The 25,100-nt window shown below is 45.1% G+C and overlaps 1 protein-coding gene across 2 annotated transcripts in view; it reads right to left on the reverse strand.

Moving 5' to 3' along the window:
• The window catches only part of LOC137658069 (poly [ADP-ribose] polymerase 2-like), a 130,131-nt gene that overhangs the window by 66,132 nt on the left and 38,899 nt on the right, over nucleotides 1–25,100 (reverse strand). Inside the window, exons 2-4 of one of the 2 annotated variants that reach the window (XM_068392771.1) lie at nucleotides 17,908–18,429; nucleotides 16,046–16,164; nucleotides 7,343–7,515 (exon numbers count right to left, since the gene is read on the reverse strand). In XM_068392771.1, the coding sequence (XP_068248872.1) occupies nucleotides 7,343–7,515; nucleotides 16,046–16,164; nucleotides 17,908–18,429 (814 nt within the window). Of the gene's footprint in view, nucleotides 1–7,342; nucleotides 7,516–16,045; nucleotides 16,165–17,808; nucleotides 18,430–25,100 lie in introns of both variants that reach the window. The other variant, XM_068392770.1, reaches the window with a different exon arrangement.

A 25,100-nucleotide genomic window follows, 5' to 3' on the forward strand; every position in this document is an offset into this window, starting at 1 on the left:
CTTGGTAGAGGTTTGTGGAAGATTGGCACTGGTGCCTGGACATGTGCTCAGCCACTCTCTCTGAAAAGCCTCTGCGTCTGAGGAGTGACTGGACAGCCTCCAGGCGTGAAGCTTCAGCAAGGGAATTCTCCCGTGGGTACACACTGTGTGGCTGCGTCAGCAGAAGTGGTTCCAGAGGAAGAAACCTTGGAACCTGAACCAGAAGGGAGAGAAGGGCTGCATACCATTCTTTGCTTGGCCATGCCGGAGCTATTATGGTTAGATTGCAGTTCCGGGAGGTCCTGAGTTTGTTGATCACCCTTCTCAGCAGGCAAAAGGGTGAAAAGGCGTATGCGTTGAGGTTGTCCCAAGAATATTGAAGGGCGTCCTGGAGCGCTGCCTGATGATCTGGAACTGGAGAACCGTAGCGGGGAAGTTTCCCATTCAGAGAGGTGGCGAACAGGTCTATTGTGGGGAAACCCCACAAAGCTATTACTGCCTTCGCTACTCGAAGATCCAAAGACCATTCGCCACTCAACACTTGGTGACGCCTGCTTAGTTGATCGGCCACGATGTTTCTCCGACCCGGAATAAACCTAGCCATGAGAGAAATGTCGTGACCTTCTGCCCACTGGCAAATCTGTACTGCTAAAAGACAGAGGTCTCTTGCCAGAGTACCCCCTTGCTTGTTGATATATGAGATGGTCGTGGAGTTGTCGCTCATCAGCACCACCCCTTGTCCTTGTAGATCTTCTACAAAGTCTTTTAGGCCTTTCCAGGCTGCTAACAATTCCAGGTGATTTATATGGAGAGTTTGCGCTATCGGAGACCAGACTCCTGATGCTAACTTCGGGCCTAGGTGGGAACCCCAGCCTCATAGCGACACGTCCGAAAAGAGTTTTAACTTCGGATTGGGGCTTTGGAGAGGAATGCTCCTCTGGGTATTCTCTCTGGCTGACCACCACTGAAAATCTTGTATCACAAGAGCTGGAACCTCCACTGGCAAGAATGAGGAATCGTTCTTTTGGGACCAATGGGTCTTCAGATGCCACTATAGACTTTGCATTCTTGATCTTCCACCTGGAAATAGTTTTTCCAGGGAGGAAAGATGGCCCAGAACTCTGCCACAAAATGGCTGGAGGAGGCAGTGGAGACAAGAGTTGGGCGATGGATTGTTCCAGTCTCAGAAGTCTGTCTTCCGAAGGGAACACTCTCCCTACCTGGGTGTTGATGGACATCCCCAGATAGTTTATGACTTGAGTCGGAACCAAGCAAGACTTCTCTACGTTTACAAGAGTCCCCCAGATTCTTGCAAAGGTCGAGAATCCTCCTCAGGTGATCCAGAGCTTGTTCCCTTGACGAGGCCAGGAGTAGCAGGCGTATCCTGTGCTTGTGTGCCCAGGAGGATACGAGTACGAAAACTTTTGTAAATACCTGTGGGGTGGTCGAGAGACCGAAGCATAGTACTTTGAATTCAAAGCTTCAACCCTGAACCACAAAGCGCAGGAATTTCCGAGCTGAGCGATGGAATGGTACCGTATTTGAAAATACAGTAAGCGTCTTTCAAGTCCACAGATGCCATAAAGTCTCCTGAACGCACCACTTGGATCACGCAGGCTGCTGTCTCCATTTTGAATGGAGTCTGCTCTACAAACTGATTTAAGGTTGAGAGATCAATTACTGGTCTCCAATCCCCCGAGGCTTTCTCTACCGGAAAGAGGCGACTGAAAAATCTTGGGGAGGTGTTGGGGACCTGTTGGATGGTGCCCTTCAGAAGCATGCTCTGGATCTCCTGAGCTAGGGCCTGCTGTTTCCCGCATTACCGAGGGACCTGGGAGGATGAGATCGGAGGAGGAATTAGAGTAGGAGAGCTTACGAAGGGGATGCGGTACCCGCCAACGAAGCACCTGGATGGTCCATTGCATGGCCCCCATAGCTTTCCATCTTCTCCTCCCCTGCAGGCACCGCCCTACAACCTGGAAAGGGGGAATCAAGACCCTATTTCTGTTTAGGTTTCCTCCCTCTGCGTTTAGCCTTGGGAGCAGCCGACTTTCCTCTGCCCATAGGTTTGGCTACAAAGAAGGGGCGGCTGAAGCTCTCAGCTGAAAGTGGAGCCGCGATTGTGGCCTTAGGTTTTGGAGTTGGCTGCTGCTGCATTGTGCGAAAGGAGGCAGCCTTTTAATTCGCGGTGTCCTGCGTCTCTTTCCTCCAAGTATCTAAAGTAGAGGAAACTGCTTGCTTAGAAAAGAGAAGAGGTTGTAGAAGGTCAGAGTTTCTCAAATCTGGTCTCTCGGCCTTACCGATGCTCCTATAAAATCTGGAAACTACTGATTACGTCATTTTGAGAACCCAATTGCCACACATGGTTGCTGTTGTAGCGGTTAGGAAATCCATTGTCTTGGCCCCAGCAAGCAGGACTTCCTGTAGGGACTGCATGTAGTCTTGGTTTGACAGGTCCTTGTGACTCGCGAGGTAGCCGACTGTACTTGACATTGTGTCAAACAAAGATAGAGCCTCCAGAAGGGACATTGAAGCTGCTCCCATTGCCGAGGCTTCTGTGGCTGAGAAAGAGACTGGAAGAGTAATCTCTCAGAGGAGCAGCCAGGTGTGAGCCTCGCCGTGAGGGGATCCAGGGTCAGAGAAAAAGGGTTGGCATCTCTGACCTTGTAAAAGCGCTTTTGCCTCAAAAACGGCAATTGCAAAAGTTTATGGGTTCCCTGAGACTTCAGGGAACCCGTTTCTTCCGAGACCGCCTGCAAAACGTTCCTCAGATGGCCTGCAGTGTGAACAGACCAGAGAAGTTCAATTCTGGCCTTAGGGTTTGGTGGAGGACGACATAGCCTATATAAGGCTAGAGCGTCAAGAGGTCGAGGACACGGAAGCAAAACGCGGAGGCCTGAGATATTACACAGTTCTTAGAACCCTTAAATAGGAGGACTCCAAGTCATTCGATGGCGGCTCTTCCGAGGAATCATCAGGCTGCGCTAATTCCTCGCGTGTTATTACAGGTCAAGTGGAGACGCGAGTAGCAGACAAACCTTTGGCCTTACCCCTCGCATCTTTCTTATTCGAAAGGGGAAGAGCGATAGAAGTCGGAAAGTCTGGAGGTAACGGCGAAGTAGGAGACAGGTTACCGTTGTTGCAGGGGAAGGCTGAACGCTGGATAATGGTGCCGCGAGTGCCTGACCTTGTGTGGATGTACACAGTCTAGGAGAAGGCGACCAAATTATCGGAACTGACCTAATAGGCCCTTGTTTTCAAACTGAAACAGTTGGGAGTGGGTGGGTCGTTTCTTAGCATTATTACAGTATTGATTTTTTAAGTAATAGATCTCAAAGAGTTGTTGTTGATGGGCACCATAGTGATTATAGGAATGTGATATCCGGTGTTCCACAGGGTAGTGTTCTTGGCCCATTACTTTTCATACTATATACACATGACATGTGGCTTGGCCTAGAAAACAAGCTTGTTGCATATGCAGATGATGCTACTCTCTTTGCATCAATTCCATCCCCTGAATGTAGATCTAGGGTTGGTGAATCCCTTAATAGAGACTTAGCTAGAATTAGTGCATGGTGCAAATTATGGGGTATGAAGTTGAATCCTAACAAAACTCAAAGTATGATTGTAAGTAGGTCAAGGACGGTGGCTCCTCAACAAACGGATCTCAGTATTGATAATGTTTCTTTAAATATGTATGACTCTTTCAAAATTTTAGGTGTGATTCTCGACAGTAAATTTACTTTTGAGAAACATATAAGGTCTGTGTCTTCTTCAATTGCACAAAAAATAGGCTTATTGAGAAAGTCTTTCAAGATTTTCGGTGATCAATCTATTCTGAAGAAGTGTTTTAATTCTTTCATTCTACCTTGTTTTGAGTATTGTTCTCCTGTCTGGTCTTCAGCTGCTGATTCTCATCTTAATTTGTTGGACAGAAACTTACGGTCTATTAAATTTCTTATTCCTGATCTAGATATTAATCTCTGGCACCGTCGTTCAATTAGTTCATTATGCATGTTGCATAAGATTTTTCATAACTCTGACCATCCTTTACATTCAGATCTCCCTGGACACTTCTATCCTGTTCGTAATACTAGGCAGGCAGTTAATTCTAATAGCCAGGCCTTCTCCATCACGAGGCTCAATACTATGCAGTACTCTGGAAGTTTTATTCCAGCTGTTACCAAGTTGTGGAATGATCTTCTTAATCGGGTGGTTGAATCAGTAGAACTTCAAAAGTTCAAAGTTGGAGCAAATGCTTTTTTGTTGACCAGGCGGACATGAGTCTTTTTATAGTTTATTTATGACATATTTGTTTTTGATGTTGTTAATAGTTTATATATGACATGTCTGTTTTGACATTGTTACTTATTTTAGAATGATTTATTATTAATTTGTTCTCTTCATTTATTTATTTCCTTATTTCCTTTCCTCACTGGGCCATTTTTCCCTGTTGGAGCCCCTGGGCTTATAGTATCTTGCTTTTCCAACTAGGGTTGTAGCTTGGATAGTAATAATAATAATAATAGAATTTGTAGATTCCTCTCTTTGAAAGGTCTGAAGGACGAAGTGGAAAAGGCCGAATTGATTGGGGTTCTGGCCTTTTCCCTCTGCTCTCAACCGAAGAGAAGAAGGGTTGAACCCCTGCGTCGTCTTTTGAGGTTTTCGAGAGGCTCGTAATCCCTAACTCATTAGGAAGCAAGGGAACCGGGTGCGAGGTTTTCCAGTCTGAAACACGAGGGCGAGGGGGATCTTTCTCTGATAATAAGGAGTGAAAGCGAGGAGAAGCGCTCTTTCTGACTTTCCTAGAGCGATCGGAGGCCCTCAAACTAATATGTGAAGGAGAGGGTTCGAGATATGGACACGCTTTGCCCATGACCCCGCTCCTGGCACAATTAGATGAAAAATTGTGGGAAGTGCTTCTCTTAGGGGAGCGCTTATTACGATTTGAAGAGCTCTCGCGACGAAGAGCGAGAACATAACGTAGCGCTCTTTTTCTTGAAGCGCTTTGAGCGCTTAAATGATCCCTTGTGAGAGGAAGACGACAGCGAGAGGAAGCGTCCTTCTTAAGTTTGCGCCGAGAGCGCTAATAGTCTCGAGGGGAGACATCTCGTGAAGAGACAGAAGGCAAGGAAGAGCGAGAACGATGATGTTTCTTCCTACATCGCCTGTCTTTCCGGCGAGAACGTCTAGGCAAAGGAGAGCGAGCTCTCCTTTTCCTCTTTTCTCTCTCTCTCCTAGCCTCCGAAGAGGGCGAGGATGATGACAAGGAGGAGGAGGAGGAGGAGGAGGAGGAGGAGGAGGAGGAGGAGGAGGAGGAGGAGGAGGAGGAGGAGGAGGAGGAGGAGGTACTGCGATGTTTGCGCTTGCGACGCTGTGATATTGTAGAAGCACCACAAACGGTGTGAGAAGTAGGCGCTGCAGGAGTTGAAGTTACTACATCCACTGAAACTTCAGTGGGCGCCGACTGAGTTGACGGGAGGTAGGCGAGGTAAAACAGAAGGGACCTGAGGCACAACCTTACCCGCGAGGAACTGGTTCCAAACTTCCTCCGAAGGAGAACCAGGAAGTCCGAGGGAAGGGAAGGCCATACCGCTTGTACATGATCTGGAATGGAAGCGGTAACAGACATTCCCGGTGGCAGAAAACATTGCCCCACTAGGGGGGGGGGGGGGGAACGGGATCCCCCTGACCAAGAGGAATGGGAGTTAAATCAATGGTGTCACTCTTCCTTGACTTCCCCCGGAGGAGGGAGGCAAGGAAGAGTCCAAAGGGAGAGAACGAGAGGCCGAAGAAGAGGCCTGAGACTCCTTAGCTTTCGACGGTGAACCTGGAGCTAACGATTCCTTCTTGGATTTCTTCTTCTTCCTCTTTCCGAACATCTCTCACTGAGAGGGCGACCACTCTCTACATATTTGGCAGGGGGAGCCTTCAGAACACCTGTGACCTATGCACCCAGGGCATAGGGAATGAGGATCCACCTCCAGCGGCAACATAAAGGTGGCACAGGATTTCAGGGGCACCCCGGGACACTTCCTCATAATAGAGGACACCACATCTAACAAAGAAAAAGAATTAATCAAAAGCACAAAAATAAAGGCTAGTCTGCCAGTCAAACAAAAGCAAGAGCAGCTTGTTACCACTGCGACGGCTAGAATTCAATTGAAGGTAAACAGTAGCTACCGACTGTCGGTCCCCCACCTCTAACGGGTGGATAACTACCTACCCTGTCGTTAACGACCTTGTTAAAGTTTTCCTGCCGTATTTTCCAGCTTGCGCTAGAATATCTCCTATAGTGAAGAATGAGGGTTTGTATCAGTGTAGGAACAAATACAAATTACTTCTAAAATATGTTTTCTTCCTACACGTATATAAACCTTCGTCTTGACATGAGACTCATGCTTAGGTGAGTGTACATCCAAATAACAGATTGGTTGATAAAATCCCAAGATTGCTATGCTCGGACCTCACAAGGCGCGGAGCATATTATCCTACACACTTCGCAAACCAGCATCGAAAGTAATGCCAGGTTTACGGCACAGGCAACCTAAGCTGTGGCCCATGATTATGCCTCTCGATTGGTAAGATTTTGTTCCCTTGAAATGCAGCAATTAAATGACACAAAATAAATCTATATTCTGCATAAAACCATTTTCGAGCATAGCTTAAACACAGCATTTGATTTCATCAGCTGACCACTAGTTTTAGCAAACAACATTATCGCATTCTGAAAAAAACATGATATTTTAAAATAGTAACAGTAATCGTGCTTTATTAAAACATTTTTGTACTTTTGTTTTCAATTTTGGGTACATCTTAACAATCAAGAATTAATGACTTTATTTCTTTTACTTTTGGTTGTGATTAGATGATATCAAGCTGCCACTCTTGAGAATATGCGCACATATGACTAAGGAATTGTATTGTTTATATAATTTCTTAACTTATTCGAAATAAGTTCAAAATATTACATCAGCACCAATATGTTATAGCCTATCATAGTTTTTAGACAGTTTGTTTATAAATATCATCAATTATCACTTGGACATATGAATATGTTTATCATCGAGATGATTATACTGCAAAGCAAATTTTTAACATCACACCAGATTACACTCAACGGACAGCAACATATCACAATTAGCACACTAATAAACTACTACCATCCAAAATATAGATATAATGCAGCTCGGGCTGAATGGTTGCGACGAATCTTTAATAACCTCAAAAGTATGCAACACAAGGCTCAATGTGGGATCCCCGTACAAGACTAAGCATTAACTGAATGCAGAAAATTACAATCTGTATAAACAAATAAAATATTACTGTACACAATACCCTAAACCACTACATCTAAACTTACTTTTTCATGAATATATTCTTTGCTTTTTCCAGGTCACCACCACAGGCCTGCAAACTATTCTGTCCATTTGCTCCAACTCTACCCCAACGCATCCATACAGAATATGCGTTTTTATCATCAGCCTTTAACAGTTGTATGAGGTAATATTTATTGTTGTTAAACTGTATGTTTGTCTGCAATGAAAAATTATATTTTCATAATAAAATAAATTTTTGAACATACTTACCCGCTGGTTATATAAGAATGGCTAAAGTCCCTGATGTCCTGGCAGAACTATTCAAAACTCGCAGCTATCGCAGATATGCCAGGTGTACACTAGCGCCCTGGTGGACTACAGGTAGAACTAATCCAACCACTTCAGATTTTCCTTGCCCCTTGGTCTCTAGAGGGGAGGAGGGTGGGATTATAACTTACTGTATATAACCAGCGGGTAAGTATGTTCAAAAATTTATTTTATTATGAAAATATCATCTTTAAACATAAAACTTACCCGCTGGTTATATAAGAATGGCTGATTGACACCCTTGGTGGCGGGTCAGAGACTGCAATTTGATTGGAAATTCGCTTGAGAGTTACACCTAAGCAACTTAAAGAGGTTCGTACCTGATAAGGAAGCAGACTGCAATGGTTCTCTGCCTCATTCTGTCTGCTATCCTTAGAAGATCCAGCGGTCCACCCAGGGGGCTGATGATCTCTAGGAGCTGTCAAACGGTGCCATAACCTATAACATGACAGGACCTCCACTAATACCCTTGTTCCGGCCACACTCAAGGAACAACATGACCACCTGACCAAATCAACAGATTGCGGAAGACTGTCGACCAATCTCCACATACAACCATAAAACAACAAAGTTCCAAGAGAAAGAAGAGGGTACTAGGAATTAGGGGAACGTAGTGGTAGATCCTTCACCCACTACTGCATTCGCAGCAACGAATGGACCCAAAGTGTAGCAGTCCTCATAAAGAATCTGGACATGTTTTAAGTAATGGGATGCAAAAACAGACTTACTTCTCCAAAAAGTCGCATCCATTATGCTTTGCAGAGAACAATTTTTGTTTAAAAGCTACCGAAGTAGCTACTGCTCTTACTTCGTGTGCCTTCACCTTGAGCAGTCTAAGATCTGCCTCATCACGCTGTGAACGAGCTTCTCTAATTAAAAGCCTTATAAAAAAGGATAGAGCATTCTTCGACATAGGCTGCGAGGGCTTCTTGACGGCACACCAGAGCGCCTCCGAGATGCCTCTCAAGCTCTTCGTTCTGTCCAAATATACCCTTAGAGCTCTAACAGGACAGAGTACTTTTTTGATCTCATCGCCCACTATGGCATAGAGATTAGTAATTTCAAAAGACTTGGGCCATGGACGAGAAGGAATTTCATTCTTGGCCAGAAAACCTTGCTGCAAGGAACATATTGCTTTCCCGTTTCTGAATCCAATGTTCTTGCTAAAAGCATGGAGCACACTGACTCTTTTAGCCGTCGCCAAGCTCACTAAGAAAAGGGTCTTCAAAGTCATATCTTTAAAAGTGGCATTAATATAAATACCACATCCAAATTCCAAGCAGGTGAAACCTGATGACATCTCTTAGAAGTTTCAAGACCTAAGTAGGTCTTGTAAATCTTTATTGTTGGAGAGATCCAAATTTCTATGTCTGAAAACAGTTGCCAGCATACTTCTGTATCCCTTAATCGTCGAGGCAGAGAAGTTACAGTACACTTATTTCTAAGATCTAAAAAGAAATCGGCAATCTGTGTTATAGGGGTATTGGACGAAGAAACCGAGTTAGCCCTACACCATTCTCTGAATACCTCCCATTTGGACTGATACACCCTGATGGTAGAGGCTCTCCTTGCTCTTGCAATAGCCTTGGCTGCCTCCTTCGAAAATCCTCTAGATCTTGCGAGTTTTTCGATAGTCTGAAGGCGGTCAGATGTAGAGCTCGGAGGTTTTGGTGATTTCTTGCCAAATAGGGCTGTCTGAGAAGATCTGCTCTTAACGGAAGGCTTCTCGGCACATCCACTATCCACTCCAGTACCTCCGTGAACCAGACTCTTGACAGCCAGAAAAGAGCAATTAGGGTCATCCTGGTCCCCTTGTGAGATACAAACTTTTGCACCACTTTGTATAGGATCTTGAAGGGTGGAAACGCGTACACATCCATGTGTGTCCAATCTAACAGGAACGCGTCTATGTGAGCTGCCTCGAGATCCGGAACTGGAGAGCAGTACATTCCCAGTCTCTTTGTCTTGGAGGTTGCAAACAGATCTATGAGGGGACGACCCCATAACCGCCACAGCTTCTTGCAAACGTCCAGATGTAACGTCCACTCTGTGGAAAGAACTTGGTCCCCCCACTGCTGAGCTTGTCCGTACTCACATTCTTGACTCGTTGAATGAACCGTGTCAATAAAAGAATCCTCCTTTCCTTCGACCACAGGAGAAGAGATCCCACTAACTCGTACAGAGACTTCAAGTGGGTCCCCCCTGCTTTGCTATATATGCTAGGGCCGTGGTGCTGTCCGCATTAACTTGAACCACCTTGTCTAGGACCAGATCCTCGAATCCTCTGAGGGCTAAGTGCACTGCTAAGAGCTCCTTCTGATTGATATGAAGAGACTCCTGTTCCTTTGTCCAACGACCTGAGATTTCTCTTTTTCCCAATGTTGCTCCCCACCCCGAATTTGAGGCGTCTGAAAACAACACGAGGTCTGGGTTTCTCTGCTCCAACGAGAGGCCCTCGTTGAGTCTGTGAGCGTTGTTCCACCATCAAAGGTGTGCTCTGATCGTACTCGTAATGGGAATACTCTCCCTGTCGAGATTGTCTCCCCTCTTCCAATGAGCATTGAGGTGAAATTGAAGGTGACGTAGGTGCAGTCTCCCCAGGGATACAAACTTCTCTAGAGACGAGAGGGTTCCCAGAAGACTCATCCATTCTCTTACTGAAGTGACTTTCTTCTTCATAAAGGCCTCCAGCCTTAGAAGTGCTAACTGAATTCTTGCAGGCGACAGAAAAGCCCGAAAATCCTGACTCTGAATCTCCATCCCCAAATAAAGGATCTTCTGGGATGGAGTTAGCTGTGACTTCTTTGGACTCACTAGGAGTCCCAATTCTTTTGTCAAATCTAAAGTCAACTGAAGGTCCTTCAAACAGCGATCGGCTGAGGGAGCTCTTATAAGCCAATCGTCCAAGTACAGGGAGGCTCTGATGCCTCTCAAGTGCAGCATGCTCGCCACATTCATCAGTTTCGTAAAAATCAGAGGAGCTGTGCAGAGGCCGAAACTGGAAGACTTCCTTCCCGTATACGAACCTCAGGTAACGCCTGCAGCTTGGATGTATCGGAACATGGAAATAAGCATCCTGGAGGTCCAATGATACCATCCAGTCGCCTCTCTTCACAGCTGCCAGTACGGTCTTCTGAGTCTCCATGGTGAATTTAGAGTTCTGAATGTAGCAGTTGAGGGCACTTACATCCAGAACCGGTCTCCATTCCCCTGAACTCTTGGGGGCTAGAAACAAGCGGTTGTAAAACCCCGGAGACTCCAAGTCCCGCACACTCTCTATCGCTCTCTTTTCCAGCAAAAGCGACACCTGAAGCTGCATGACTTGCCTCTTCGGTTCTCTCTTGTACTGGGGCAAAAGATCCACAGGATCTGCGGCTAAAGGAGGTTTTGATAAGAACGGAATCTTGTATCTTTCCTTTAGAAGATGTACGGACCAAGGGTCCGCTCCCTTCTTCTCCCAGGCCTGCCAGTAGTAGTTTAGCCTGGCTCCCACTGCTGCTTGAAGGGGAGAGCAGTCAGACCCTGCCTCGACTGGGCTTACCTCCTCTTTTCTTGGACTTCTTTGCCTCCGATTTGAAATTACTTCTCCCTGCAGGCTTGCCCCGAAAGGGCTGAGCAGAATGAGAATATGATGTCCCCTCCTTTGTTCTACGAGAGAAGGACGTAGGCAAAACCTTACTGGCTGTTTTGGCAACCAAATCATAATTAGCCTTCTGAGTCAAATTTGCGGCCACTTCCTTCACTAAGTCCTGCGGAAAAAGAGCCGAAGACATGGGCGCAAAAAGCAACTCCGATCTCTGACATGGAGTGACCCCCCCCCAGAGAGGAAGGAACACAAAGTTGCTCTCTTCTTCACAACTCCCGCAGTAAACTGAGCAGCAAACTGAGCAGCGAGCTCGTTAAAACCATCTCTAATTGCCTTGTCCATACAGGACATAAGCTGGACAAGATTACTCGTATCTGTGTCCTTCATTTCAGTTACTTTTCTGCTTAAGGCTCCCAGTGACCAGTCAAGAAAATTAAACACCTCAAAAGCCCTAAACAAACCTTTCAAGAGATGGTCAAACTCCGACACTGACCACCACACTTTAGTCTTCCTCATTTCCAGGCGACAGGAAGAGTCCACCAGGTTTGAGAAGTCTCCCTGCGCAGACGCCGGAACTACCAAACCCAAGACTTCCCCCGTCTCATACCAAACACTCGACTTAAAAGCTAACTTGGCTGGTGGAAACACGAAGCATGTCTTGCCCAGAGCTTTCTTTGAATCCAACCATGCCCCCATTAATTTCAATGCTTTCTTAGAAGAGCGGGAAAGAACCATTTTTGTATAAAAGGATGTCTTTGCTGCTTTACCGAAGGTAAATTTAGAAGGAGGAGATCGCGGAGCAACAGGCGTAAAATTGTCTGGAAATAATTCCGTGAAGACTAGCATTAACTTCTTGAGATCCACCAAATGTTGAGGTGGTTTCTCCTCTTCTCCCTCCGAGATATCATCCAATTGTTCCTCCTGAGAGAGAACCTCATCCGGATCTTCCTCCAACAAATCAGTGATTGGAGCTGTGCTTTGATCATAACATTGACCTTCCTGTGCAGGCGCGTCAGTGGCGACATGGGCGCGTTTGCGTTGTTCCATATTCACATCCTATTGACAGCCACTCGCCTTGCATTTGCTGTCACGATTGGTTTTACTATGGGGAGAATCTAGCTGGCGTTGACGCTCCACCGCGTCCTGGCGCGCCCCGCTCACGCGATGCTCACACTGACGCTCCGCCATTTCATGACTCGATTGGCGTGGGTCGTCACGCTGACGCTTGGCGCCTGCCTGCCGCTGCCGCTGACGCTCCGCGGCTTCATCGATTAACTGCTGAGCTTCGTCACGATGCCGCTTAGGTTCTACTAGTTACTGCCGCTGACGCTCCGCCTTGCGCCTGCTCCCATCCTGGCGCTTCGCGGTTCGCTCCGCTATTTGGCGAGCGTCGTCACGCTTGGACTGACGATCGGTTGTATGCGCTTTTGCTAGATGTTGTGAAACAGGGCTCTGCCGAGACAAATCTACTTCAACCTGCCGCTGCGCAGTGAAACTGGGAGACCGCCTGTGCGATATCACGTCAGCCTCAGAGACAACAGGCCGCCTGTGTGACAACGGGTCTACCACGGATGACTGACGTCCAGCCACATTGCCAACCGACAGTCGATAAGACTGCATCATCGACGAGAGCTGCTGTTTCATGTCCAACAACATAGACCACTTTGGATCACCTTAAGGCGATAATCGCGCAGCCCTTTCTACAGTGAATTCACCTTCTCAATCGCTATCCAAACGTTCACCACTTTCGGGAGAAGAGCCCCAATCCGAAGGGAGAGGCGGAGCATGAACCATCACGCCCGAACCAGGTATTAATTCCGCATCTGAATGAATCACTTTATCTCTATCGGAACCCACATTCGAGCGCTTCGCAGGCGAACACTCGTCAAGGGACCGAAAACGCTCAGGTGTATCCCAATGACTAAAACCTGGCTGCTGCGGAGAGGGAACGTGCCACTGTTCCAGTGACTGAACTTTCCTCTTAATCGGTCTAGAGGTTTGACGCCACCTCTCGTCACGTGACCCTTCATCTGAAGAAGGAGACAAAGCACTAACCTCACCTTTTCTATGGTGAAGGTGAGCGACCTGAGCTACGGCAGCAGGATCACTCGAGGGAACGTTGTGAAAAAAATTAATAATAGTTGGGGAAAATACAAACTATTTCCAAATATAACCATCATTATCAATTCCCTTTTGTCATAATGTCTGATATTCTGCCCCCGTACTGTACTAGAATGATTTTCCATATACAGTATTCACTGTAAAGATTTCAATTTTTCTTAAATAGGTTCACATATTTTGCAAGCAACAAATTCATTTATTTTGTATTACAGAAAGTCATGAATAGCATCATAATGCATATGTTTAAGGGGTATTGTTATATTATTTGGTCCTACCAATTGTCTAACAACATTTATTTTTGCAGCACGCCCTACTTTCTGTAGGGTTTTGGAGAGGCAACTAGAAGTTGAGTTAAGACGTGGCACAAGAAAAATGATTGAAAGGGTACTGCATGATTCCTACAACTGTATAGGGTTAATCAGCGTGCTATAAACTTCCCTTACCCTACTGTATGAACAGTGTATAGAAAAGAGTGAGTATATCCACCCCTGGAACTCAATGTATCGCAAAACGGGATTATCTCGTTTGATAGAAATAAATGATGCATTGCTCAAAATGGGTGAAACGGGAGAAGGGGAAGATATGAACTCAAGTTTCAAGGCTCAGCTAGATGTTGTCATTAGAGAAGTTTTGACATCAGGTACGGCCCTTCCTCAGTATCCTCAGTCAGTTGAAAAAGAGCTTCGACAGTTGAAAAGACTTGATTATCCAAGATTTCATCAACAAGGATCAAGATATTGCTACTCCACATCAGATCACAAAAGGTGATTCCATACTGGAACTTAGTGATGGACAGTTTTTTTTAAATGTTTGCCCCAGAGCCAAGTGAACGTAAAGGGGCCTAAAACCGTCTTTTTGCGGAGATAGCCAAACTTTGTGTCATAAACATTAATAGTTAACTGGAACTATGGAAATGGCATACTGGTACTTGCCCAAATAGATACACGGTTAGTTGTGCCTTTGTTTATACTTGTACTGTATAGGAACACTTATGAGTGTCCCACCTGTAGAAATCTTGTTTGTTTAATTTGTTTATCTTGTTACCCGGATGCTGACGTTTGACATAAAGGGATGCTAATTTTGCCTGTAATTTTCTATTTGGATTGACGGGCCCATGTTAATGTAATCCTAACAGATTTTTCAAATAAATATTTTTTTTCTAGTTTTTTATGAAGACAGCATCTCATTCCAGTTCCTTACACCAATGTGCTCCCCCTTCTCAGCCACTTTTTTTAGTCAAGTTATTTAAAATTTAATTTCCCACACTGTGTCTAGTTATCCTTTCCCCTAAAGTTCTTATACTTTTACTTATGATCAGCAAGCTAAAGGCAGGAGAAGCAAACGGGTAAGTCAGCTTCTAGCGGGGTCCCCTTGCCCAGTATAAATCAAGGGGTGGTGCCCAGTACTCCAGTCTGTTGAACCGTTACTCAGGTTTTTGGGTATTCCACTGTTGTATATTTTTTGTGTAATGAACGTCGGCTTGTGGTCGGCATTCGGACCCAAGGCAGTTCTGGTGCTACCTCTGGCCACAGTCCGCAAACCACTACAACGTCGCGTGATTGATGAAGCCTCTCGTTCCCTTTCGCCGTTCGACATAACTTTTCCCCTTGATCCGGGAGCTTGACAGAAGTCTTTGGCTAGGCGAACGACAGGATCGCGCAGGTGCGCCCTCCACACCACCGAACACATTTGTCGAACTTTTAACACTTGATTGATCACTAGTACGACCACCTTTAAGTAAATTAATTTCTGACATAATTTGCTTTTTATCCGCCGCTAAAGATTCAACTCTCACACCGAGAGCTTGAATCGCGGACATCTCCCTCATCGTAGGTTCTTTCAGCTCTTGATCTACCACTACGGGGAAAGGAATAGGATTAATGATATCAGACACAGGTAAATCCACAGAACGGGAAGAACTACGTCTAATCCTATCTCTCTAATTTCTGAGTATAACGCTCATAAGCTACCCACTGACTTTCAGTTAACGAAGAACATTCTTCACACCGATCCCCAAAAGAACAAGATTTTCCCCTACATTTAACACAAATTGTATGCGGATCAACAGAACCCTTAAGAAGGCGAGTGTGACAACCCTTACTACACTTCCTATATACTGGGGAGGGGTCGGCCATATTGAAAAGTGACGAGAGAGAATTAAACAATAACAAAGGTCAAAACAACTAAATAACCCCAAAATAATAAAGATTTCAAGAAAAAATGAAAGGGAAATTACTAAAGCGAAAGCCAAAAACAAAAAGACAGAGTACATCACCAAATAAACCGTCTACTTGAATGAAAATAGCGAGTGAATTTTCAACGTTCTGGCCAGTATGGCCGGCAGAGAAAATCTGAGGAGGTTGGATTAGTTCTACCTGTAGTCCACCAGGGCGCTAGTGTATACCTGGCATATCTGCGATAGCTGCGAATTTTGAATAGTTCTACCGGGGCGTCAGGGACTTTAGCCATTCTTATATAACCACCGGGTAAGTTTTATGTTTAAAAATATGACTTTTTAACACAAAAAAAGATATAAAATTAAGTAAATTAAGCCATATTGGTTAAATAAATTCAATTACAAAAATTAAATTCTTCAATATGCTAGAAAAAAAAATTCCATTTCAAAACAATAAATACTATGATTTTTGTTAAAATATAAATCAGCAAAAGCTATTGCCCAGTAAATATAAAAAATATACCAAAGAAAACTTACCTGGTTAAGCATGCAATCCCATATTTCATCACCCTCCTCCAAAACATGGTAAGTTTTAGCAACTGGACAAAGAGCATCAACAGGTGCACGGCCTTTGAGAACTACAGTTCGTTCTACGCCTTCTCAAGTACAATAAAAAATAAACAAAAAATTAATATTGGTTAATTAAGATGGAGTTAGTTAAAACACAAAACTATTCAAAAGAATCATTGGCATGAAAACCAAGAAATCTGCAAGTACTGTATCCCCTCATTAAATGTAAATATACATTTCTAAGTGTGAAAAAATACTTTGGTCAATTGATGTTAAAATTTACAAATATCTTTATAAAATCAGCACAAACATCAATAGTAAAGTACTGTATATCTAAAAACATAAGAAACTCAATTCTTTCTCCCGGGTCACTGTGATGGTTCCTCAATACATCCTTCCATTTCCTTCGGTCCAGTGCATCTTCCTCGCTCAATTATAACACAAAAATTTTTATTCCAATACTTACCCGTACAGTAATGATATTTATGTAGAATAAACTTCTTGACCTTGAACTAAAATTAAAACTTCAATCTCTCAACCTTTATATCATCCCCTCCAAGGAACATCGAGCACAATATTGTGAGCCAAAGTTTGAGTTTGAAACCATCCTCAGTGATCAACAGACTCACCTAATAGGCTAATGCACTACAATACTCTCATAATATCCAAGTTGTAAAAGACATGTGATCCAACACCAATATATACTAATACAAGTGGAGAAGAAGAAATGTGCATGACTCACAGTTATGTATCAAAATAATGTCCTAACATTAAAATTCTGTTTACTTTGATGAAGATTACCTGTGAATCATAATACTATATACCCTACCTCACAAGAGGGAAGGTCATAATACTAAAAATAAGCTTACAATTCTAACATAAAAAAATACCGAACAAGTTTGACCTCATTGTTCTAATACTGTTCCATAATTGAATTGTACCAAAGAATGAATTGTAAAATTACAGTATATAGTATTTGTATTATCTTGGTCAATGGAGCTATTAAGAAGACATTAATATTTTAAGTAATAACATAGATTTATTTATATCCCACCTCCAGATTTAAAGTTCCTTTCCTTACAAAAACTTAAATTTTAATACATCAGAAGAATGGAGAACAAGAGAAAGCAATGCAGAGTAATAATGAGTAAAAAAAAAAAATAGTTTTTTTAAAAGCAATTTCTATTTTCCTATCTACTGTATACAAACCACAGTCCTTTTATAGGAATATGACCTTGACTTAGCTGGAGCAGCCCTTAAACTCTTAAAGGGTAGTAGTAGTTACTGCCCACCCAATAGTTGCTTCTGTAGTCACTTTTGATCTAAGGCCTGGGACTTGTGAGGTAATTGAGGCAGAAAGTGTAACTTTAGGGGAGTGTCCATAAATTAACTGTGAATTTTATTCAAATTGGATTCTTGACTGCAAATATTTCTAAACAGAAAAAGTACATGTGTACTGCTCATGGTACAAGTCAAACGTGAGTATCTAGCTGACTGACTGGTGAGCAGGGGTTACCCACTACCCTCCGGTAATTATAATTACTTCGTTAATATCAAAGCAGCTTTTCAAGCTTCATTGAGGTCATTCTCCTGTTAAGACAATGGTTTGTATTTGTATAAAACAAATTAACAGCTTTCTTAGAGTGGTTAGTACTGGCAAGCAAACTTATAGCTATGGTAAAACTACCTTAAAATTTTAAAAATAAAAAAATAAATAAAAATTACTACACCTGATTTGATTTTTTTTTCTTTAGGAACATTATTAGAATCATAATTTTCTTTTCCTGATTGGCTTTTTGACTTGCCTTTCTTGCCTTTACTCTGCCCACCTTTAGGATTAGTTGGCTGTGGAGTATCCTCTTCTAATGGCTCCTCCTTGATACTTTTACCAGTCTGTTTACCTTTTCCTGAAGCTTTGGCTTTGGAAGGTGCACCATTTGCTTTTGACCCTTTCTTTGCTCCAGTGTCACTTTCATCAGTACCCTTTTTTGAGGAAACCTTCCCCTTTTTAACAAGAGGCTCATCATCAGAATCATCTTCAACTTTGATATCCTTCACCTTTTTTCTTCCCCTTTTAATGTTATCCTTAGGAGCAGCTTCCTCTTTAACCGTACTCTTTTTACCAGTGCCTTTTCCCTTTTTAGCAAGCGGTTCATCATCTGAATCGACCTCAATTTTCACACTAGCTTCTGCCTTCACAGTAGTCTCATTAGCAGGAGAATTGTTCTTGGAGTCTTTCTTTGAATCTGCAGCATTATTCACTGATCGCTTCCTAGTCTTTCGACCTGTTTCCTCTTCATTTGCAATTATTTGATCTTCAACTTGATTAGCATTTGATGTAGTGCCTGCGCCTGCAAAATACATCATATAATTAGGAAATTTTTTTCTTTCTAATAAATACAACTAAAATGTTTAGTAAAACAATACAATAGCAAATGATGAATGTAAGCTTTGAACAGACTTTTAAAACAGAAAAATTGTCTTTATAAATAATACATATAAAAATGCAAATACTGTAATACACTAATTTAAGAAAGGGTATATGCTTGATAAAATCACAAATTTGAAAATGTAATTAGGATTTTCCTAACTAAATAACCTAAGTCTTTAATAAAAGTATGGTATGACTTTTTGTCGATGTCTCACAGGATGTAGATACAAGAGAGGGGGTTCCCAGCCCCCTCGTCCCGTCCCTTTTAGTCGCCTCTTACGACACGCAGGGATAACGTTGGCGCTATTCTAATTCTTTTATATGCCCCCGCGGCCACAGGGTGGTTTTAGAAATACAGGGTGGTTTTAGAAGAGGTAGGGGTTGTATGAATCAGATTTTTACAGTAAGGCAGATATGAGAGAAATATTTAGCAAAAGGTAAGGAGGTGTATGTTGCGTTTATGGATCTGGAGAAAGCGTATGATAGAGTTGATAGGGAAGCAATGTGGAATGTGATGAGGTAATATGGAGTTGGTGGAAGGTTGTTGCAAGCAGTGAAAAGTTTCTACAAAGGTAGTAAAGCATGTGTTAGGATAGGAAATGAAGTGAGTGATTGGTTTCCGGTGAGAGTGGGGCTGAGACAGGGATGTGTGATGTCACCGTGGTTGTTTAACTTGTATGTTGATGGAGTGGTGAGAGAGGTGAATGCTCGAGTGCTTGGACGAGGATTAAAACTGGTAGGCGAGAATGACCATAAATGGGAGGTAAATCAGTTGTTGTTTGCGGATGATACTGTACTAGTTGCAGACACAGAAGAGAAGCTTGGCCGATTAGTGACGGAATTTGGAAGTGTGTGTGAGAGAAGGAAGTTGAGAGTTAATGTGGGTAAGAGTAAGGTTATGAGATGTGCGAGAAGGGAAGGTGGTGCAAGGTTGAATGTCATGTTGAATGGAGAGTTACTTGAGGAGGTGGATCAGTTTAAGTACTTGGGGTCTGTTGTTGCAGCAAATGGTGGAGTGGAAGCAGATGTACGTCAGAGACTGAATGAAGGTTGCAAAGTGTTTGGGGGCAGTTAAGGGAGTAGTGAAAAATAGAGGGTTGGGCATGAATGTAAAAAGAGTTCTATATGAGAAAGTGATTGTATGAACTGTGATGTATGGATCGGAGTTGTGGGGAATGAAAGTGACGGAGAGACAGAAATTGAATGTGTTTGAGATGAAGTGTCTAAGGAGTATGGCTGGTGTATCTCGAGTAGATAGGGTTAGGAACGTAGTGGTGAGTGAGAACGGGTGTAAGAAATGAGTTAGCAGCTAGAGTGGATATGAATGTGCTGAGATGGTTTGGCCATGTTGAGAGAATGGAAAGTGGCTGTCCGCTAAAGAAGGTGATGAATGCAAGAGTTGATGGGAGAAGTACAAGAGGAAGGCCAAGGTTTGGGTGGATGGATGGAGTGAAGAAAGCTCTGGGTGATAGGAGGATAGATGTGAGAGAGGCAAGAGAGCGTGCTAGAAATAGGAATGAATGGCGAGCGATTGTGACGCAGTTCCGGTAGGCCCTGCTGCTGCCTCCGATGCCTTAGATGACCACGGAGGTAGCAGCAGTAGGGGATTCAGCATTATGAAGCTTCATCTGTGGTGGATAATGTGGGAGGGTGGGCTGTGGCACCCTAGCAGTACCAGCTGACCTCGGTTGAGTCCCTTGTTAGGCTGGGAGGAACGTAGAGAGTAGAGGTCCCCTTTTTTGTTTTGTTTCATTTGTTGATGTCGGCTACCCCCCAAAATTGGTGGAAGTGCCTTGGTATATGTATGTACGGTATGACTTCAGCAAAGCATTAAGAGGGTCATCAAAGTTTATTGATATAAACAAGTTATAACTACCCATGGATGGCAGGGAAGCCCCACCCACCTGTCAAGTCACCACGACTGGCACTTTAGACCTGTATGCTTGGGACTTGTCAGGTAATTGAGGTGGGAAGTGCAACTTGAAAAGACCCAGCTTTGTATAGTTAGGAAAAATACAAATTACTTTTTAAAATATGAAATTTGTTTTCACACTAATACAAATACAGTAATGCCTGATGATACGAAATTAATTCGTTCTAGAGTCGCTTTTGTTTAGTGAAAAGTTCATATTATGAGTCGCGTTTTACATGTAAATTACCTAATTCATTCCCAAACCTACAAAAACACCATGTTAAATTTTGTAATACAGCTACAACCACAATGAAATACAGCCAAATACATTTGAATCATTCAATATACCTAACTGATAATACCTGTAAATTAAGTAGCTATTAGAATATACAGTAATGCAATAATAAGTGAAAAAATTTTATTTTCATTATAAAATCACAAATTTTCAGTAATTTGTATTTTTCCTAACAGTACTTACCTCGAACTACTTTCTTAGGAGTATCTGGGATTCTCCTCCCAACCGACCAGATTTTTGAGTAGTTTCCTCTATCTCCGTTTTCTCTAGTGGAGTCCCTCCGTGGCGGATGGATACTCGCCCCGAGGAGACTCGGGTCGGCGTGCGAGAGCATGGATCTAGGTCTCGGTTGTCAGTAAGCTTTGATAACTATACATTCGAACTCCTGTAAGACATTCAGGGAAGGCTGGGCGGGCCATAACCCGAAAGTAGTTCGAGGTAAGTACTGTTAGGAAAAATACAAATGACTTAAAATGGGTGATTTGTTCCAACACGGAGTACTTACCTCGAACTACTTTCTTAGGAGACTTATAGCTTAAGAGGAGGGAGTGAACTTACAGGCCGTGAGACCCGAAATGAAACTATCTGATTGAACCTAGATAGGAGGCTAGGTTCTGGCTGACCACAAAAAACGGGATAGGAGACTCGGGGAGAACTACGCAAACACATTTTCAGTGCCTCTGTAACTCGCCTCTTTACAATCTTCATCCGAGCATGGGCGTCTTCAACGATCAACTCTCACATGGGAGGAGGATAAGGAAAGGGAACAGGGGGGAAGCAGGAAAGGGGGTAGTAAGGAGGATCTTGTGTCGCTTCGACCTTAAACCTGTTGGAGCGCGGAAATGACCAGTCAGATGGAGAAGGAGTCCAGGGACTTCCTTGTACAGTCTTTCAGGTAATGGGCAGTAAACGTAGACTGCCTGGCCCACGTACCTGCTTTCAGGATCTGGCCCACTGCCATGTTTTTGTCGAAGGCCAAGGAGGTGCTGAGACCCCTAATGTCATGGGGTCGAGGTTTACCTGGCAACGTGGAACCGTCGCTGTCATAAGCCCTCTTTATGACCTGTCTGAGCCAGGAGATGGTGTTTCTGGACACCGCTTTCTTAACCGGGCCTGCGGAGACGAACAGATTCTTGATCTCAGGACGAAGTCTGGCTGTCCTTCCTAGGTACTTTCTGACCGACCTGACCGGGCACAACAATAAGTCTTCGGGATTGTCCGAACGTGGGATAGCTGGGACCGAAAATCTTTCAAACTTGGGATCCCAGAAGGCAGGATTTTGGGTCTTGGCTACAAAGTCCGGGAGAAACTTAAAACTCAGGTCTTTCCAACCCTTCGAGTGTGCGACCTCGTACGACAGCCCGTGTAGCTCACTGACTCGTTTGGCGGAAGCTAGGGCTACGAGGAAGACAGTCTTAAGAGTAAGATCCTTATCGAGAATGTTCCTGAGCGGTTCAAAGGGCAGCCTGGTAAGGAACCTGAGGACCCTGGCTACGTCCCATTACAGCACTCTGGAGGAGCGGGGGGAGCATGACTGTTCGAAACTTTATGAGCATAGAGATCTGTCGGGATGCTCCGAGGTCGAGTCCTTTGAGGAGGAAGACTTGGCCCCGTGCGGCTCGAACTCCCTTAATCGCCGGGATGGATATTCCTAGGTCGTCCCTCAGGTGAACAAGGAAGTCTGCTATTTCGTGAATAGATACGTCCTACGGCCTCAGGTTCTGGGAGGCGCACCACTTTGTAAATGTAGCCCATTTTGCCTGGTAGACTACGACTGATGATCTCCTAAGATAACCTGTCATCCTCGTGGCGGTCCTTGACGAGTACCCTTCCTTCCTCAACAAACGCTCAATAACCTCCACGCGTGTAGCCGGAGGGACCGAGGGTTTTCGTGGAACTTTTTGAAGTGGGGCTGATAGAGAAGGTCTTCCCTGTCTGGCAGCGGCCACAGTCGGAGAATTGCTAACTCTTTCAGGTCTGCGAACCATTCTCTCTCCGGCCACCAGGGTGCTACCAAAGTCATCCGCAGGTTCTTTGACTGTCTGACTCTGTCGAGGACCTGTCTGAGTGTTCCGAAGGGAGGGAAGGCGTATGCGCCGAGACCGTCCCATGGATGCTGAAAGGCGTCCTCGAATGCTGCTGTAGGATCTGGGACTGGAGAGCAGAATACTGGGAGCTGGGTGTTGATTCTTGTGGCGAACAGATCTATCACTGGGGACCCCCATTTGTCTAGGAGTGTCTGGGCTACCTCCGGGTGTAGGGACCATTCTGAGCCTACCACTTAACCTATCCTGCTGAGGCCGTCGGCTAAGACGTTCTTTTTCCCCGGAATGAAACTGGCCATCAGCTCGATGTGTTCTTTCTCGGCCCAATCCAGGATCTCTGCCGTGAGGTTGCACAGTTCCCTTGACTTGAGCCCTCCTTGATTCTTCACGTAGGCTACCACGGTGGAGTTGTCGCACACGAGGGCCACCGTGTTTCCTCGGAGACAATGAACGAACCTTATGCAAGCTCTTTGGACCGCTAACAACTCGAGCACATTTATGTGTAAGGTCTTCTCCTCTTGGGACCACTTGCCTTTTGCCGTTTCTTCCAGGAGATGAGCTCCCCACCCCTCTTTCGATGCGTCTGTGAAGAGCAACACCTCCGGAGGGGCGGTCGCGAAAGGTATTCCTTTTAGAATGTTCGTTCAGTCGGACCACCACTTCAAAGTCTCTTTTGTCTCCGATAACACGCCGACCACCCTGTGCGGAGTCTCCCCCTAGGACCAGAGTTCCTTTAGGTTCCACTGAACCTCTCTCAGCTTGAGTTTTCCCCGGGGAACCAACTTCTCCAGTGATACCAGGTGACCTATCAGTCTCTGGCAATCCTTGGCTCTCCTGGGTACGTCTGTTAGGAAGGGGAGAAGTACCTGCTCCAACTTCTCGAGCCTCTCTGCGGAGGGGAATGCTTCCCCAACTTCGAGTCTAGGACCATCCCCAGGTATGTCATTCTGTTGAAGGGTACTAACTGCGACTTTTCCATGTTGATGGTGATTCCAAGTTCTTGCAGAACCGCAACAACTCCACGCCTTGTTCCTTTAAAACTGCCTCTGAGGCTGAAAGAAGAAACCAGTCGTCCAGGTAGCGGATCAGCCGGATCCCCTTTTTGTGCGCCCAGGCTAACACTGTGGCGAACACCCTTGTGAACACCTGAGGGGCCGTCGACAGGCCAAAGCAAAGGGTCCAGAACTGCAGAGACTGGGAACCCCACTTCACTCTGAGGAACTTCCTGCTGGAGGGGTGGACACGGATCTGGAAATATGCATCCTTGGGGTCCAGGGACATCATGAAGTCCCCTTCTCTCAAGGCTGCCAGCACTGACTTCGGAGTGTCCATTTTGAAGTCCGTCTTGCCGATAATCTTGTTGAGGGCCGAGAGGTCGATGACCGGTCTCCACCCCCCCGTCGCCTTCTCTACCAGGAAGAGCCTGCTGTAGAACCCTGGGGACGGATCCTCCACTAGTTTTAGGGCTCCCTTGTTCAGCATGGCTGACACCTCCTCCTGTAAAGCTGCCTTCTTCAAGGGGTCCTTGGGTGCCAGCCATTCTGCTCGTTGATCGGGGATCAGAGGGGGCGGCTCCGTCAGGAAGGGGACCCTGTATCCCTCCTTCAAGACTGCTACGGACCATGGGTCCGCCCCGTTGTCCCGCCATGCTTGCCAAAAATGTTTGAGGCATCCCCCTACCTGAGGCTTTGGCAGGAGAGCGGGGCCTCTCTTCCTACCTCCTTCTGGAGGCGCGGCTTGAACAGCCTCTCCTAGAGCCGGAGTACATAGGCCTAAAGGAGGACTGAGGGGTAGAACTTCCTTTGCGGGGGGACGAGACGACTGCTGCCAGGTTAACGAAGGGGAGTCTCTCCTCGACTGGGACGTAGGAGGGTGGGACCCTTCTGGTACAACCCTTCTGTGCGAGGGCCGTCTCACGGCTGAGTGTCTGTGGTCCGCTGTTTCTTTTAGCCTCCGGACTCTCTCCATAGTCTCTTCTACTGCTTTCAGGGGGAAGATGGACTCGCCCCACACTGGCGAGTTCCTCAAACACTTCGCCTCTTGTTCGGGAAGCTTACGGGACAGCTTGTTGAGGATTGTATCCCTCCTCCGAAGCACCCAATTGGCTGTCTTAGTGAGAGACTGGAAGGTGAGGAATTTCATAGCCTTCCCCCCTGAGCGTATAAGTTCCTGAAGTAGAGCCTGGTTCTCCGGGACCACCAGATCGTGGGACAGCTGGAAGCTCATCAACGTACAGGCCCACCAGTCAAGCCAAGAAGTCACGTTGACAATGTCTTGCGCCGTATCTTCCATCATGGAAGCCTCGGCCGGAGAGAAGCACAGTGGGGCAGAGACGGTCC

The sequence above is a fragment of the Palaemon carinicauda genome, chromosome 1 (assembly GCF_036898095.1).
Source record: "Palaemon carinicauda isolate YSFRI2023 chromosome 1, ASM3689809v2, whole genome shotgun sequence".
Lineage (NCBI taxonomy): Eukaryota > Metazoa > Arthropoda > Malacostraca > Decapoda > Palaemonidae > Palaemon > Palaemon carinicauda.